The 16246-nt window shown below is 45.8% G+C and overlaps 6 protein-coding genes across 6 annotated transcripts; 3 read left to right on the forward strand and 3 right to left on the reverse strand.

Annotated features, from left to right (window-relative positions):
* Positions 1 to 484: 484 nt before the first annotated feature.
* L199_001301 (uncharacterized protein) lies at positions 485 to 2326 on the forward strand (the record flags this gene model as incomplete). The annotated part of the gene is made up of 9 exons (XM_064887056.1): positions 485 to 508; positions 590 to 611; positions 671 to 704; positions 775 to 865; positions 965 to 1339; positions 1498 to 1763; positions 1856 to 1971; positions 2052 to 2142; positions 2239 to 2326. 9 exons carry the CDS (start codon positions 485 to 487, stop codon positions 2324 to 2326), a joined length of 1107 nt encoding a protein of 368 aa, XP_064743128.1.
* Positions 2327 to 2910: 584 nt separating this feature from the next.
* L199_001302 (uncharacterized protein) lies at positions 2911 to 6955 on the reverse strand (the record flags this gene model as incomplete). The annotated part of the gene is made up of 4 exons (XM_064887057.1): positions 2911 to 5882; positions 5960 to 6712; positions 6782 to 6794; positions 6872 to 6955. The coding sequence occupies 4 exons, from the start codon at positions 6953 to 6955 to the stop codon at positions 2911 to 2913; spliced, it is 3822 nt and encodes a 1273-aa protein (XP_064743129.1).
* Positions 6956 to 7535: 580 nt separating this feature from the next.
* On the reverse strand, positions 7536 to 8259 carry L199_001303 (uncharacterized protein; the record flags this gene model as incomplete). Its single annotated transcript, XM_064887058.1, has 4 exons — positions 7536 to 7571; positions 7682 to 7781; positions 7914 to 7984; positions 8203 to 8259. The coding sequence occupies 4 exons, from the start codon at positions 8257 to 8259 to the stop codon at positions 7536 to 7538; spliced, it is 264 nt and encodes an 87-aa protein (XP_064743130.1).
* A 429-nt stretch (positions 8260 to 8688) lies between these two features.
* Positions 8689 to 10754, forward strand: L199_001304 (uncharacterized protein; the record flags this gene model as incomplete). Its single annotated transcript, XM_064887059.1, has 4 exons — positions 8689 to 8859; positions 8930 to 8985; positions 9059 to 9158; positions 9234 to 10754. The coding sequence occupies 4 exons, from the start codon at positions 8689 to 8691 to the stop codon at positions 10752 to 10754; spliced, it is 1848 nt and encodes a 615-aa protein (XP_064743131.1).
* Positions 10755 to 11512: 758 nt separating this feature from the next.
* Positions 11513 to 12501, reverse strand: L199_001305 (uncharacterized protein; the record flags this gene model as incomplete). Its single annotated transcript, XM_064887060.1, has 5 exons — positions 11513 to 11564; positions 11685 to 11829; positions 12077 to 12292; positions 12417 to 12432; positions 12499 to 12501. The coding sequence occupies 5 exons, from the start codon at positions 12499 to 12501 to the stop codon at positions 11513 to 11515; spliced, it is 432 nt and encodes a 143-aa protein (XP_064743132.1).
* Positions 12502 to 13134: 633 nt separating this feature from the next.
* Positions 13135 to 15256, forward strand: L199_001306 (ATP-dependent RNA helicase ded1; the record flags this gene model as incomplete). Its single annotated transcript, XM_064887061.1, has 3 exons — positions 13135 to 13186; positions 13288 to 13685; positions 13751 to 15256. The coding sequence occupies 3 exons, from the start codon at positions 13135 to 13137 to the stop codon at positions 15254 to 15256; spliced, it is 1956 nt and encodes a 651-aa protein (XP_064743133.1).
* Between the last annotated feature and the right edge of the window lie 990 nt (positions 15257 to 16246).

A 16246-nucleotide genomic window follows, 5' to 3' on the forward strand; every position in this document is an offset into this window, starting at 1 on the left:
TATGTTACCAAAGGGATCGGCTGTGAGCTTTATGATGAGACCGCCTTCTGACGACAGGTCATGCTTCGCTTCCACAAAGGATACTGGTTGAGTGTTGAAGCCGATCTCGAAGTATGATTTGTGTCTTCTTGCAATTATAATGTCTCTGAAGTAGCGATGCATGGATTATCCGCATTATGACGGGCTGCGGTTATGAAGAGGACGGAGGATGGAGGATGGGGGATGAACCGTGCCTGGAGTTGTTCATGGTTCGTCATATAGATACATATATATACTACATACCTTGTCAACTCACCAAAACATGAATCCACAATTCATTGAATACCTTGATGATACACACCAAGTAAAACGACACCCCATTACCTCGCGGAGCACCATCTCGACAACCACAACCGGATCGCCTTCGTCCAACATCTTCAGATATAAAGTAATTCCCGGGGTAATAGCAAAGAGCAGACTCTTATCTGTTGGACAATCAAGTACAATGTCTACACCAGCCCGCAAGAAGGTAAGTCAGTCAATGGGATTCCTTAACAACTCACATCTGTAAATCTTGGATACATGCTGACTCGTCCGCGGTGTCTTACAGGTGCTGTTGATGGGAAAATCAGGTTAGTTGCGCCTCGCATCTGGTCTCCTCGACATACAGCTGACGGCTTTCTCCTTACAGGAAGCGGGAAGACGTCGATGCGTTCAGTCATCTTGTGAGATCAGCCATTGACTCCGCAACTATTCTGTAGACGAGATTGTACTCATATGGTTGATTTCTTGCAGCTCGAACTATACAGCGAGAGATACGAGAAGACTAGGAGCTACGATCGATGTTGAGCAGTCAGCTGTGAGGTTCCTAGGTGGTTTGGTGTTGGTGGGTCAATTTCTTCTTCTCCTCCTTATTCTTACCATACGATATACCATAAAATAAAACATGTTAAGGTATCTGCTGATATTACTTCACGTGCTGTAGAACCTATGGGACTGCGGTGGTCAAAACGCCTTTGTAGACAACTACCTCTCCTCCCAAAAAGACACCATTTTCTCCAATGTTGCCGTCCTAATCTACGTATTTGATATCACATCAAATGAGTGGGACGGAGATTTAAGATATTTCGAAGATATCCTGTTCGCTCTCAGGGAAAATTCTCCAGAAGCGGGAGTATGGGTATTGATAAATAAAATGGATTTGATAGATAAGGAGGATCCTCAGAGGAAGAAGTTCAAAGAGAGGAAAGCTGATTTGATGAGAGTGGACCAATCGGTCAGAGAAGAGTTGAAAGATGAGACGATCAAAGAGGTTTTGAGGTGTTTTCCGACGAGTATATGGGATGAATCGTTGTACAAGGTGAGTTAAACGGATAACAATCAAACTCAGGAAGAGGGCATATCACCCTAAATCGACAGCAAAGAATCCATAAAACCCTTCTTCTAAATCCAAAGAAAAAACCCATACTGTAATGAATACTGAAGCTAATATCAATACTTTGTTTTGTTCATGACTAGGCATGGTCCTCGATCATCCACACTCTCATACCCAACATCTCCCTAATAACATCCCATCTCACCTATCTCCGAGACCTATGTCTAGGGGTAGAAGCGGTATTATTCGAAGCTGATACTTTCCTGGTCATTGCCAAATCTGGTTCACCATTGGATTGTGATCCCAGTGATTTGGATGCCGTGGAAATTGACAACGGAGCGAGGGAATTGGATCAACAGCGGTTCGAGAAGATTAGTGAGATTGTTAAAGGGTTCAAAAAGACTTGTTCGTGAGTTTGCGACCAGTTCCAAAATCATTCCTAAGTGATCTAGTCAATGAAGACGAGATTTTGAGCTGATGTCTATGTTTGGTGATACTTAGACGGAATCACGAGCAGTATCATGGTTTCGAAGCTAAATTTAACGATTGTACAATCGTACTTGAACCTCTAACGAAGAACACATATATAATGATCGTATCTGTTGATCCTAGAGTCGGTGAGCAGTAGTTATCATCGAGTAAACGTAACCCTCACACTAAATCGATTACTGAATATCATGTCTTGTGTTGGACCTAGAAACCGGTGCATTACTATACAACGTCCATCAGTCTTCTGCCCACATGGTAGAATTCGCTACGAAACATACATTGGAGGTGCAGAAGTGCGGGTGGGTATTTTCTTCTTGTCTAATAGTCCCTTGGAGGTAATCGTCAAGAATGATATTATGGGTACTAATGGATTTTCTTGTCGATGTGTTTTATAGCATCTGTCGAAATAATAAAGATTTGAAATATGACGTTCAAGGTGATGATGATGATTCGATACCTGCATGGGACGATCCTCTACCATGAATTACTGTATGGCGCACCACTAGAGAAAGGAGAGAGTATATATACACATCGAGAACGGATCTTGGCGATTGTGATCAAACAAGGATTAGATGGAGGATCGTATATTAGGATAAAACATCTCAGACGTAGGGATGACTCGACTCCATGTAAACATGTATAAAGTAACATCTGGATATTCATTCAATCATTCGATGAAGAACGAATTCACTGTATGATCTTTATCCGATCGATCTCTCATGCCTCAAAAGGGCTTCACTGTGTTTACCTACCACTGTTGATATATACTATAGTAAGCTTGAAATGGTAGTGGATAGATGACAATGTGCAGGAATCTATTGAGAAATCGTGTACACTGCGGATATAATTCGCTACATGGCTTGTTGGAAATACGGAACATGTAAATGCTACAAAATACTATCTTAATAATTATAAATAAAAAAAAACAAAAAACAAGAAAAAAAAACAGCAAAAGGTCAAACCCATGTCCATCGATCTTCTCCGGTATTTTTGACAAAACGAAGTCCCTAGATCTACATATCACCATGACAACACGTCCATGAATTTACCTGGTTCGACTCACATCCCTACTCCTCAGGTAGAACCATCCTACAAACCCAACAACTTCCTCTCTCCCTAAACCATCTCCTCGCACAACTCTCATGTCCTACATGAGAGCACATAGGTAACATCACCCCTTTTTCTCCAGCTTTGAATTGCGACAAACAAATTCCACACTTCGATACTCGTAAACCCAAAAGTGATAATTTCAATTTGACTTTCCCCTGAGGAGTAGTCCGTCGTGAATCCACATTGATCAAACCGGGCAATAAATTTGCGAGGGCTGCAGGAGTGGCAGCTTGAGATTTTGATGGTCCTAAAAATTGACTGATCTGTGTATATCCTTCATAGACACCTGTTTGATCCGAAGGTAAATCCTGAATACGAGATACGAGTAAATCTAAATCTGTCCATTCTCTCCTTACTTCCTCTGCTTCACCACTAGACTGACCTACGTCCGATAAAGGCAAGGGCGCCTGAGGTTGGACAGGTGATTCTGGTTGACGAACAGAGTTGGTATTTGAAGGACTAGACTCTGAAGCTCCAAGATTCATGGCTGATGAGGATCTTTCGATGACCCTTTCCCTCTCCTCTTGCTTGGCCTCTGCCTCTACGGGTGAGATTAAATGCGGGAAATCCGATCGAGCCCTATCGTTATTAGGTCTAATCGACGATGGTATATCCGAGACGATATCTACAGTAGCTGGATTGAGTTGCTCGAGATTCGGCTCGGAAGGGCGGGAGGTAAAAGGCGAAAATCCCTTGAACCAACTGGTCTGCCTTGCTCTAGGTGGCGGCGGACGAGGTCTAGGTCCTTTAGGCTTGACGTGCCCTGGACTTTGGCCAGTCAGACTGAGTCGAGGAGCTATAGCAGGCGAGGAAGCTTTGATGGTGTCGTCGGATTCTGCTGATGGAGACATGGGCGGTGGAAATGAGGGTTTATCGCGATTGGGGTTCACACGAGGAGGTAGCGGAGGTGGCTGTTTGGTTATGAGATTCAAGCGAGGTGGAATTGGTGGAGGTGCGCGACGAGGAGCTATAGCCGGACGTCCAGACTCAATACTAGGTGAAGATGTCTCCTCAAGGTTGTTCTTCGCTGGCGGAGATTGCGCTTGACCTTTAGGTAAAGGTGGTGGTACCCTCCGTGTTACCCCTGGGTTTATCTTTCTCTTCGGCGGTGGAGGAGGGGGCTTCCTAGCCATCCTGGCAGCTCCTTGAGCCGAGCTTTCGGCTATTGGTTCTGCGTCATTTGGTTCAAAGATCTGATCTTGCAGTTCCAGTAACGTCAATAGCTCAGCGCTCGAAGCTGCCAAGGCCGATATATCAGAGGAAGTAGGTCTTTCTCTTTGATCAGTTTGTGAGGTCGATATTACGGAACCGGGAGGTGAAGGAGAGGGAGTATCGAAATTGATCAGAGGACCTGATATAGGTTTTTGTTCAACTATCTTCACTTTCGTCTTGGGTTTGGATAGACTCATTGAAGCAGAAGGGGGCACGTCGGGTTTGGGTGATTTTGATTCGAGATTTCGTCTTTTCAATGCAGCTTCACGACTGGGAGGTAAAGAAGACTTTGCTGGTAAAGCATTTCTAACAGCTTGGTCGATAGGTCGTTCGCTGGTATTCTCCGAAGCCTGATCGTTGCCAAGTGTGGTACCCAGATGAGCAGAAGATTCAAGCTCAGGACTGCCATTCCAGCCATGCTTACTGAACAAAGGTTCGTGGGAAAGAGCTCGATCCAGCTGCGGTCGGAATGGACTGAACTCGGGTACCGATAGTCTCTTTACGTTCAGTGACGAGAATGCGTTGGGTGATGATTCGGTTTCAACCGTTGAGCTTCGGGTCGGTTTTCTGCGCTTAGGCGTCTTGATTGTATTGCTCTGGTCCTGTACTCCTTCTTGAGAGGCTGGAAGAAGAGGAGTGGTGGTTGGGGCAGCATGTTCGGCTATGATCGCCTGGACGGGAGGCGCTTGTACTTTGAGCGAATCCTCCACGGTCTTTTCCGGAGATACAGATTGAGCTGCTGTTTCCATCTTGCTAGAACTTCCTTCTTCGCTCTGCTGTATCGCAGACTGGGTGTCAAAAGAGACGCCTGATGTTGAAATACTCGCAGCGTCACTTGACCGTGCTGGGACATTTGGCACCTTGTCGTTGTCAGACGTGGATGGTGAAACGGCGGAAGGATTATTGAGCTTTTCATCTGATACATTCGTCTCGTCTTTCATCAATTGTGTGTGCTCGGATGATGGGCCATGATCATTCGTGATGACCGGGGTTTCTTCCCCAGCGCGAGGAATTGATGTTTCAGGCTTGTACTCTAGATTTTCATCCAATCTCGACGAGGGCCTGTCCGCGTCGTGTATATCTTCGGTGCCCGTGGGCCCACTCGATTCCGGCGCTAAAGGAAATTCGTCTTGGACCGATACTTCCACGCCTTCAGTCTCTTCACTCCTTTCGCTACTTACCTCGTCCTCACCATTGTGCTTGATCACTTCCCTGCCTTTCCTCCTCTCCATCTCTCTCCTGACTCGTTCTTCGAGTGTATATCCAGCCAACAAATCGTCATTCCATGCTTTCCTGTCATCCCTTTCTTCCCTTTTGGTCCTTTCAGACGCCCGTATGTCCTCAAAGCCTATCACTGTGTGCGTAGGCGAAGAAGGCGCGGAGGCATAGTGTGTCGAGGAAGGTGATTCTTCCGTAGGATCCGCGGAATCGGGGTCATTAACTTGTGGTATGCTGGTGGATACCGTCAGAATCGGACGTTGAGCTTCTGCCCGTGGGGTTGACGGGGTGGACGAAGAAGATGGAATTGCTGGGGAGGGAGCAGTAGAAAGGCCAATGGCCATTTCGAATGAAGGAGGTGGCGATCGCGGTCTTTCATCGGGTAGAGATTGAGGTGGGTTGGCCGTACCAGGAGTCGCACCGAACGCAGGAGGGAGACGTGCAGTAGACGGCGTAGGAAAAGGGAAAGGCGGTGGTGGTTCGCCAGCTTCCGGAATATCTATTTCATACACTCTACATTAGTATTCGAACGCAACAAATAGCTTTTGGTCATGAAAGATGGACAAGGGGACTCACCATCCCAAACATTTGTTCTCCTCATACTTGCTCCCCTAGCCAGACCGAGTGCTCTCCCTTCCTCCCTCGAGCTGACTGTCAATCTCCTCCTGACACCACTGGTCTCAGCGGTATCTCCTCTCACTATCCTCCTTCGTCTTCTTTGCGCTTGTGCTTGCACATCCTGTTGAGCTCGAGCCAAATCGCTCTCTTCGTTTGTCTCTTCAGGCAAATGTCCAGATTCAAGTATCTGACCCAACTGTCCTAGAGATGTCAAACTTGGATTACCAATTACCAACTCCCTCAGCCTCTCTTGAGATCGTCTCGTGCTTATACCCTCTCTTGCTCTTTCACCTGACCTACGCCTGGTATTGGGTGGAGCCTGTGGTTGAGTAGATTGTATACGGGGTGTAGAAGATGTCCCACCTGGGATGATGGTCGGAGGAGATAAGAGTGAAGTGACGTATTTCTGCTGCTGCTGTCTGCTGTTAGCTGGTCTACTAGATGGTCCAGCTTCGCCTTCCCCCTCTCCAGCAGTGTTCAAATTCGGTGTTGACTTATTGCGTCTTTCCTGAGATGAACGCACGTATGATGATGGCAATATCAAGTTCGAAGTTGTGGTGGCTGCAGTAGCTGCGAGCTGGTCGATGGTAGATGCCGATAAAGATGATATGGGTGTAGGAGCCAAGGCGAGGTAGGGAGCTGGGATGGGTCCGACTCGAGGTGTGGGTGAGGAAGATGGTTTAGGTTTCTTGCGTGGCTTTGCTCGGACACCTGGAGAAGGATTATTTGTGAGTAGTCATTCCCATAAGTAGAAAAGGTGAACAGGTGTTTCCAACTTACCTCCAGCAGGAGTCTATACCATGTCGAAGAGATATATATCAGTCACTCAAAAGATTTATGTCGAATAGGAGGGTTAGGTGAAGCACTCACATTGCCCCTGGACCCACTGGGATCATCTCTTCTCCTCGCAGGAGCAGCGGCCGGAGTATCTACACCTGTACGTCCTGTGTTCATCTCTCAACTTCAACCTGAATTGTGTAATGTTCGAGGTCCATCGGTTTGATCGAGACGATGTGATGACGGTGATACGAGTGCTAATATCCTTGAGTATGCATGATCTTGACCTTTTGCCAGGCTGAGTAGTGTGGATGATATCTGCAATCCGTAACTTTGATGCTGCCTATGCTTGGTTATCGATGTTGGTGGAAGGTGGATTAATGGCGAAAGCCAAGCACAGCATGTATAAGAGGTTGAAGGATGACATTTGAACCAAAGTGCGTCATAAATTCCCGTCATCTCGTACTCGTTCTCATATGCTTAATCCCTTAGTCTCACTCCTCATGGTCCTCACGGTGACAATGTCAACAGCGATCACGCACTGCATACATATACACTGCAAGCTATCAAATCAGAATGTACGACACAGTGCCAGCATCGCAGTGCACATCAGGAGAACGTTGACACTTCAATCATCCAATGCATTCGAAAATGATTACTGATCTGGTTTGTTTGTTTTTTTCCTCTTTCTTCGTTCTTTCCCCGTTCCTCATTGACTTTCCTCCCGAATATCATATACGAAGAGACAATGTCATGTTTACTTTTGTCCATCAACGATCTTTTGTTGCTTGTCCTATAATATCGCATTACTCCCAGTCAGCGACGATCGAAAATCGATGAACAAGACATCTGATTGGTGGGTGGAGGATCTCAAGGCAGACAAATGAAACATCCACAACTCACAACTTCGGCTTGAGCTTGAGCGAGCTTCTCTTGGGCAGCCTTGAGCTTGGCAGCTTCGTGCTCTTTGATGTACTTTGTCTCGGAAGCTTGTTCTCGTTCTCTATTGGTGGGATGTACACGTTTAGTTAGTGTCTTTTCAACGGTTTCGGTGATACGTCATGAACGAATGATTGAGGTATCTTTGCCAGCATCGAACGGAATGGTAGTTTTGGATGGCAACAGAGATACTCACTTGAAAGAAGTGGAAGAAGCGGTAGCACCCTCAGCTCGAGTATCCGGAGAGTAGTTTCGGACGAACATGGGCTGTTTGTGGTTTTCAGAATGGCGAAACGGATTTTGACATTGAAACAGAGAGTTGGCGATGTACAGGAGAATATATGAAAGATAATAGAGTAAATGTCAGCATGTATGTCATAGGCGGCAAGGACAGGGATGTGAGATTAGAATGAGATGGTCTTCCAATACGATGAGGAGCGGTCTGACAGCAGGGAATGAATCAGAATGGTCGGCTGTCAACTCACGGCAGGAGCCCTGAGAGCGATGAGTCTAGCGGTTGAGGTAGTTCTGAGTACGGACATGTTGACTATGTTAACTGTCTGGTTTGTGTCGGTGAAGTGAGAAGGTCAAGTTAGTTGAGGAATGTTTAGATCCAAGTGATGGGGTGGGGTTGAGGTTCTCACAGTGTAGGATGGTATCCGTATGCTTGACAGTTAAACCCGAACATCTCATCATATTTGATCCCGCTCACAGGTTGGCATGACGTGGACTTGTCTTCTCACGCTTTATGCCACGAACTGATGATCCCATCCATGCCATTCGGTCCGGATGCATTGTAACTCGGTTTCAGCATTCCCACTCTATATCACGCTGTAAACTACAGCTACCATTGTCGGTGACACTTGAACTTGATGCTTGCTAACACTCGTAACCACATCAAGGAAATGCACTAGGTCGATCTCAACTGAATTGTACTCCTAGTCTTCCTCACCTTATGTCTCGATAACATCATGTCACAACCCTCACCTGAAGGCCGTAAACGACCGAGACCATCCGATGCGGATGAGAGGGATGTCAAGCGATTGAAGAATGTTGATATGGACGGTGATGGGTCTATGAAAGATGGCATGGGTCAAGAGTGGGTTTCGGAGCAGATGAGCAGGATGGAGAAACTTTACAAGGTAATCTTTAGTTGACTCGGAAGCAAGGATCGAATGAACGAGTGGGCTGATGTTGAATTGATGGTTGTAGGAAGTCTTGATTCAAGCTGCATTGGTATTCCAGCATCAATCATTCTGTAAGAGGCTGTAAGTGGAATGCTTCCCTGGACGAGCGGGTACTGGCACTTGCTGATCAATCATCGGCGTGATCCATTTACAGGGGTTTGAATCACCAGAAAGTACCTACACATATGATGGACCGACTTGAGACTACATGGAGGACGTACGAAGGCATACGAAGACATGTTGAATGGTCTATGGTATGTTCGGTCCACGGCAATTCCTTGATCGAGATGAAGACAAAAGAATGTTAATACTCATGCATATCGATATAGGCTCAATCCGGTGAAAACCCTCCTACATCTCCCAATAAACCCTCGTCAACGCTCGAAGCGATAACTAGACTAGCATCTAACGCTATCCCACCAAAGACCATGGAATTACCCACACCTATCAACTTGTCGATCGTAGGCGATTATATACCTGTCTTATCCACCATCTCACCGGACAAGCCAGAAGAGGTGGTTATCGATCAATCTCAAATTCAAGCTCCAGTCTTAGACAAGTCTGCTGAGGACACATCCGCCGTGAAGAGGGAAGAATCTGTCCCAGTACAGGCGAATCAAAATGGAGAAGATACCATCACTACGAAAGAGATTAAAGATGACCAACCGCAGCTTCCTTCCGAAAATCAAGTCCTACCTATTTCTCAGACAGGTTTGATACAACCTCCTCCCCCCATCGAGACTCAACCACAACCACAAACACAGGTAGACGGTGGACTGGATTATTCATCATTGGGATTGGATGAACTCACAGCTCTCATCAATGGGAATTCATTCGATACTACCACCGCTTCTCAACCTCTTCCTATTCCTGACTCGATTACGAATAACGATGACCAAATTCAGCAGAATGGGAATGAGATCTTCGCTTCGTTAGGATTAGATACGGGCGTACCACCTTCCAACGGCCAACATCAGCAAGATGAATCACAAGGACAGCAGCAACCACTACAACCGATGGAAATTGATTTCACATCCGCTCTAAATGGCGTTACAACCACTGGTGGATTAGATGGAGAAGCTGATTTCTCAGCTCTGGCCGGGTTGTTCGCGAATGAACAACCACCTACATTGCCCGAGAATCAAATAGGCAATGGTGATGATAATGTCAATGCAGGTATCAGTGGGTTGGTCAAGGAAGATTCCGCTCTGAACAATAGTTTGGAAGGTCTGGAAGGTCTTGTGGAAAGTAACAACGAGGTCAACCAATCGACATCGGTGGTGAATGCTGAAATCCAGAAGGAGCAAACATCGGAAAATCAAGTTCAAAATCAGAACAATGAACAGATTTCGAACGAACAGCCGAATACAGAAAATCCTACTCAAGTAGCCGTATCTGGCGGTGGCCCTGCCGATGGTCAGGATGAATCCAAGATCAACGAGACTCAGATGCCTCCTCCAGTGGATAATCCTCCCGATCAATCGCAGTTAAGTGCTCAACCAACTGATCAAACACAAGTCCAGCCTCAATCTCAACCTTCTAATCCCGAACAACCACAACCTCAACCTCAACCGGAATCACAATCACAACCTCAACCTGAGGCTCAGCCTCAATCAGAATCGCTGTCCCAACCACAAATATCATTCGATCAACAATTCTTCCAACCGGATTTCTCACTTCCCGATACCTCGACCGCGAACGCCGATATCAATCAAGGATTCAATGTCGATGGAGGAGGTGGTGAATTTGGCGAAATCGACATGTCAGATTTCAACTTTACGGATGCAGGTTTGGAAGGGATGGGTATGGGAGGTGATGAGTTTGAGAGGTTGATGGCTGAGTTTGGATAAGGGGTTTTTCTTCAATTGGGGCTTGTCTGTTTTTTCTGTAATTGATGTTGGGTTATGTTATTTTTGTTCGTTTCTCACCTCATATCTCAATTTGATCTCTTTCTATCATCATAGTTTCACCATTCACCTTTGTTACACTTTCGACTTTTTTTGGTATCTAGGTGCAAAACGATTAATTGTACTTTTATTGTATATATCTGTATAATTACTGTATCTTCTTATATCATATCACACCATATCACACCATATCATACCATACGGAATCGGATATGTATGCCATATATTCATAATTTGCTGCATTATTCAGTGGTGACATGTGTTTTACATCGTCAGTCGAAAGTGAGAATGTCAATAGTATAATGTCATTTAATCTCAGGATAGCCAACTTGACGAGATCGATCTAAATACCTGAACAGTTGGAAAAGAAGAAGAATGACACCAGCACCAGATCACTGTATGTATACCTTTGCTGGATGAGAGGGGGCCAAAAAAAAAAAAAAAACAGATAATCATTCAGAGATGCGCTGAATCCCCAATCCTCATTCATCAGCACATGAGATCGAATGTTTCGCTTGACTAGGTGATGAGATGTATTCATACTTCCAAGTCAGATAAATAGCAGAAAGTGAAATCGTTATGAGAACGTTATACCGAACAGATTACCAAATGACTAAATTCCTACACCTTCCTCTGACTGCTCTTCAAACACTGGAACTGATTGGATTGAATAGTACCGAGTATTGAGCGTGATAATCTGCTTATTGAGCGAGGATGGATCGTACGAATGAGTGATAATTGATTTGACCATCTCTAAATCAAGTGAACAAGATTCCATCATCAGCTTGATCTCATCATTATGAAATTCCCCCGGACAGCTAATCTTCTTTGCTGTGTATCTGATTTGCGTTAATCTTGTTGAACTAAACTCACTGTACGGGGAACCCTTTCAACAGCTCGTCAACTTCCTCATCTGACATTTTCTCACCGAGTTGAGTAAGGACATATCGTAGTTCCCCTGCACCGATGAATCCGTTTCCTGATTTGTCGAAAACTTGGAATCCCTTGATGAATTCGTCTATGCGGGGTAAAGGTGATGAGCACGAGTTCAAGCTCAGAGTAATAGGTCGGGTTGGGGTTATGGCATAAACACAAGGGATGGGATGATGTTATGTGTCAGTAACAAGGTGGTAAGATAGTATATGATAATCTCATGATATACTCTATCCCACCCTCCCACCCTTATATAAACACCGCCCCCATCCCACCCCGAACTGCCGTGGCTAGAGTAAACCCCTTCACCGCCGTAGCTGTAGTAAACTCACCAGCAGTCCCCGCAGGCTTCCACCCATCAGGCCTGTTCAACACATTCAAAAACTCTTCATATCCAAAAGTACTACCCCCCTGCAATCCTTGTTCCAAGCCCTGTACCTCCGCTTGGGTAGGGTTCTGTCCCAATGATCTCAACAATTCACCCAATGATTCTTTGGGTACTTGACCTGTTCCCTTTTTATCGAATAAGGCGAATGCTTCTCTGTATTCTGTTTGTTCCCATGATAGATCATCGTAACATGATCGAGTCGTATGGTCGAATTGTGGATGAGGTGGCAACAATCTCATTCGTCAGTATATTGTTTTTATCATTGGAAATGACGAAGCACCGACCTGCGTTGTTACCTGACTGCATATGAGGTAAGTATCATCAGCTATAAGCACTCTCCCAGCCAAGTGAGCTGAATAGACTTACCATATTGGTTGAATCCGATTGATGTTAGTGGTGAGGATTATGGTATGATGATATCGATGTTGTTGATGATGATGATGGGTTGTATGGTTGTATGTTGTTGTTGATGCTGTCCTATTCAAAAGTCAAAGTGCAACTCAAAAGTCAACCTGAAACGCATTGATCGCATTGCCACGCGACAGAATACAAGACGCGTCGGACCCCAAATATAATCGCATGAGTTTATCTCATTTTATCCCAGATCATTCCGTACTCAGCTTTGGATCTCCCATTGTCCTCTTTGGTATTTTCAATTGCATCCCAATTCAAATTCAAATTCAAATTCGCCACCGCCAAACCACCACACCACACCACACCACACCATACAGATTAAAAAAAGATTTTCACTTGCATCTCCTCCCTCTTCCCTCTTTCATCTTTCCTCAAAAACACCTCTCTCTTCTTTATAGAAGTTTACATTTATACTTACATATATACACCCCTTCTTTCTTTATCTCACACACTCTTTTCTTACATTCTCTGATAGCCAGTGCATTAGAGATCTAGAAAAGTCAATATAGGAAGAAAAAGCAAGCAATCGATTACAACTCAGAGACGCTTATCTATCAACTCATATACCAAGACAGACAAAACATCAATATGACAACTGCTCCTGTTAACGGTTTGAATGGCCTCGAAGCTAAGTTCAACAGTGAGTTGCTCGTATCCATGATCAGCCAAGCTTCAATAGTATAGCTTTTACGTTGTACTGCAAATTCGCCGCTGACTAACCCTTCCTTTACTTCCTTTCAGGCGGCATGAAGCTCAACCCCGAGCGACCCGCTTACGTCCCACCTCACATGAGAAACAGAGGACCTCCCGCCCCTCAATTCAACAATGGTCCTGCTCCCGCTGGTCCAGGCTACCACCAATCCCCTACCGGATTACCCACTCCCGCCACTACCCCTCCTCAATCGAGAGTATCGTACGCTCCTCCCGCCGCTAGAGGTGGCGCCTTCCCTCCTGCCGGTGCACCAAGATCCGAAGATGGCGGATGGGGCGCACCAAGAAGAGGCCCAGCCGAACCTCGATCTTTCGGCGGTGGTGCTCCAGGTTTCGGAAGTTGGAAGAATGGTGAACACGTCCTTGGTGCTAGAAACCCAAGATTAGAGAAAGAACTCTTCGGTGAAGCTGGTGATGGTGTCCACCAAGTGAGCGGCCTCCTTACTTCCTTTTGACTGTAGAATGCAATAGCTAATTCCTGTTTTCCACTTAGTCTACTGGTATCAATTTCGACAAATACGCCGATATCCCCGTTGAGGCTACTGGTACTGGAGTCCCTGAACCCGTCACCGAATTCACCAACCCCCCCATCGACCCTGTACTTCTCGAGAACATCCAATACGCTCGATACACCACCCCCACTCCTGTTCAGAAATACTCTCTCCCCATCGTTGCTGGTGGAAGAGACTTGATGGCTTGTGCCCAAACCGGTTCAGGAAAGACTGGTGGTTTCCTTTTCCCCATCCTCTCAGCCATGTTCACCTACGGTCCCATCGCTCCTCCTCCTGACAACAGCTACGGAGGTGGATACAACAACCGAAGAAAGGCCTACCCAACTGCCCTTGTTCTTGCTCCTACCCGAGAATTGGTATCTCAAATCCACGACGAAGCTAGGAAATTCGCTTACCGATCATGGGCTCGACCTGCCGTTGTCTACGGTGGTGCCGACATTGGCCAACAAATCCGAGCTCTCGACCGAGGCTGTGATCTCCTCTCAGCCACTCCCGGTCGACTTGTCGACTTGATTGAGCGAGGTAAAATCTCGCTTGCCAACGTCAAGTACCTCGTCCTCGATGAAGCTGATCGAATGCTCGATATGGGTTTCGAACCTCAAATCAGACAAATTGTCGAAGGTGAAGACATGCCTGGAGTCATGGACAGACAAACTCTCATGTTCTCTGCCACTTTCCCCAAAGAAATCCAAATGCTTGCTCGATCTTTCCTCAAAGACTACATTTTCCTTTCCGTCGGTCGAGTCGGTTCCACCTCTGAGAACATCACTCAACGAATCGAATACGTTGACGATGCCGACAAACGATCATTGCTTCTCGACTTGTTGCTTGCTGAGCAATCTGGAGGTTTGATCTTGGTCTTCGTAGAGACTAAGAGAATGGCCGACAGTCTATGTGACTTCCTGCAAAATCAACGACACAACGCCACTTCCATCCACGGTGATCGAACTCAACGAGAACGAGAAGCTGCTCTTCACGCTTTCAGAACCGGTCGGGCTCCTATCCTCGTTGCTACTGCTGTCGCTGCTCGAGGTTTGGATATCCCTAACGTCACCCACGTCATCCTTTATGACCTTCCTACTGACGTTGCCGAATACACTCACCGAATCGGTCGAACTGGTCGAGCTGGTAACACTGGTACTTCCACTGCCTTCTTCAACAGACAAAACTTGAACATCTCCCGAGAACTCATCGATCTCCTTAAGGAAGCCAACCAAGTCGTTCCTCAATGGCTTATCGATGTCAGCTCCGAAAGGTCCTTCGGTGGATTTGGCGGACGAGGTGGACGAGGACGAGGCGGTGGTGGTGGTGGAAGAATGGGTGGAAGAGATGTAAGACAAGGTGGTGGTGGATTCGGTGGTGGTGCCCCTCGAGGTGGTAACAGCTACGGAGGTGGTGGTGGTTACGGAGGTGGTTATGGAGGTTACGGCGGTGGTGGTGGTGGTTTCCCACCCGCTGCTGCCTCTGGAGGTGCCAGTTGGTGGTAAACCACTATTGCGATCGGACCTCATCTCAAGCGAGGTCAACCGATAATATACCCGGTTCCTTCGCACTCTGTTCAAGTTCCACATGTGGATTATTCCCAACTGTTTCTTCGTTTTCGTTTCTCGGCTCAGTTCCTTATTCCCAACACATACGCCTTTCTACCGTCTTTCCCAAGCCAACAATCAAACAAAATCGCGTTCTCATCAAAGTCTCTTTCTCTTCTCCCGACGTCCGCTTTTTCTTAGCGTCTTTGCATCGCATTCAACAGCGCTGGACGCATAAACAAAATCAATAGATTCAACATAGAAAATCATGGACGTTCAAACAAAAAGCAATATATATACCCTCGCATATATACTCACACACAAAATAGATAGAGAGACTACAATAGATCAGAACGCAAAATACAAAGCTTGTATCAATTAGACGGTATCGAGGCATTTCCATTATATACCCCACACAAGGCATTCAATCGATCAATCAACTGTCAACATTTCCGGTTCTCTCATTATGGCACGGCACTTCACGATACTTTACGATTTTAGAATGACGAACAAAGAAAAGAGAATCTTCAAAGGGGAGCGATGGACAATTCAGCTTAGATGAGATATTTTGGGATTTTCTGTGGTCTTTGGTCTTTCGTCAGTCTGAGGTATTGTATTATATTATATTACTTTTAACATCCTGCATTAACAGAAGGATGTTTGAGGTGATCACTACAAGTGCCAATCATAGATTCTAGCCGTAGTAGAGAGAAAAGGCGAGATTATGATATTTGATAGATATGAATGCATGTATTCTGTCTGTGTATACTTGGAGTGATTCACCTCCACCATGAGAGGTTCGATCGGAGTATGACGTCTTATCTAATCGCGATGAATCAGCTGAGTCAACCATGTGCGATCACCGATCAGACTGATTTCAAGTAAAAGGAATGGGATCATAGGAATGTGGGGGTGAGAGTATGATGACGAGTGCATGTATATAAAGTG

Source organism: Kwoniella botswanensis, chromosome 1 (genome assembly GCF_036426115.1).
Source record: "Kwoniella botswanensis chromosome 1, complete sequence".
Lineage (NCBI taxonomy): Eukaryota > Fungi > Basidiomycota > Tremellomycetes > Tremellales > Cryptococcaceae > Kwoniella > Kwoniella botswanensis.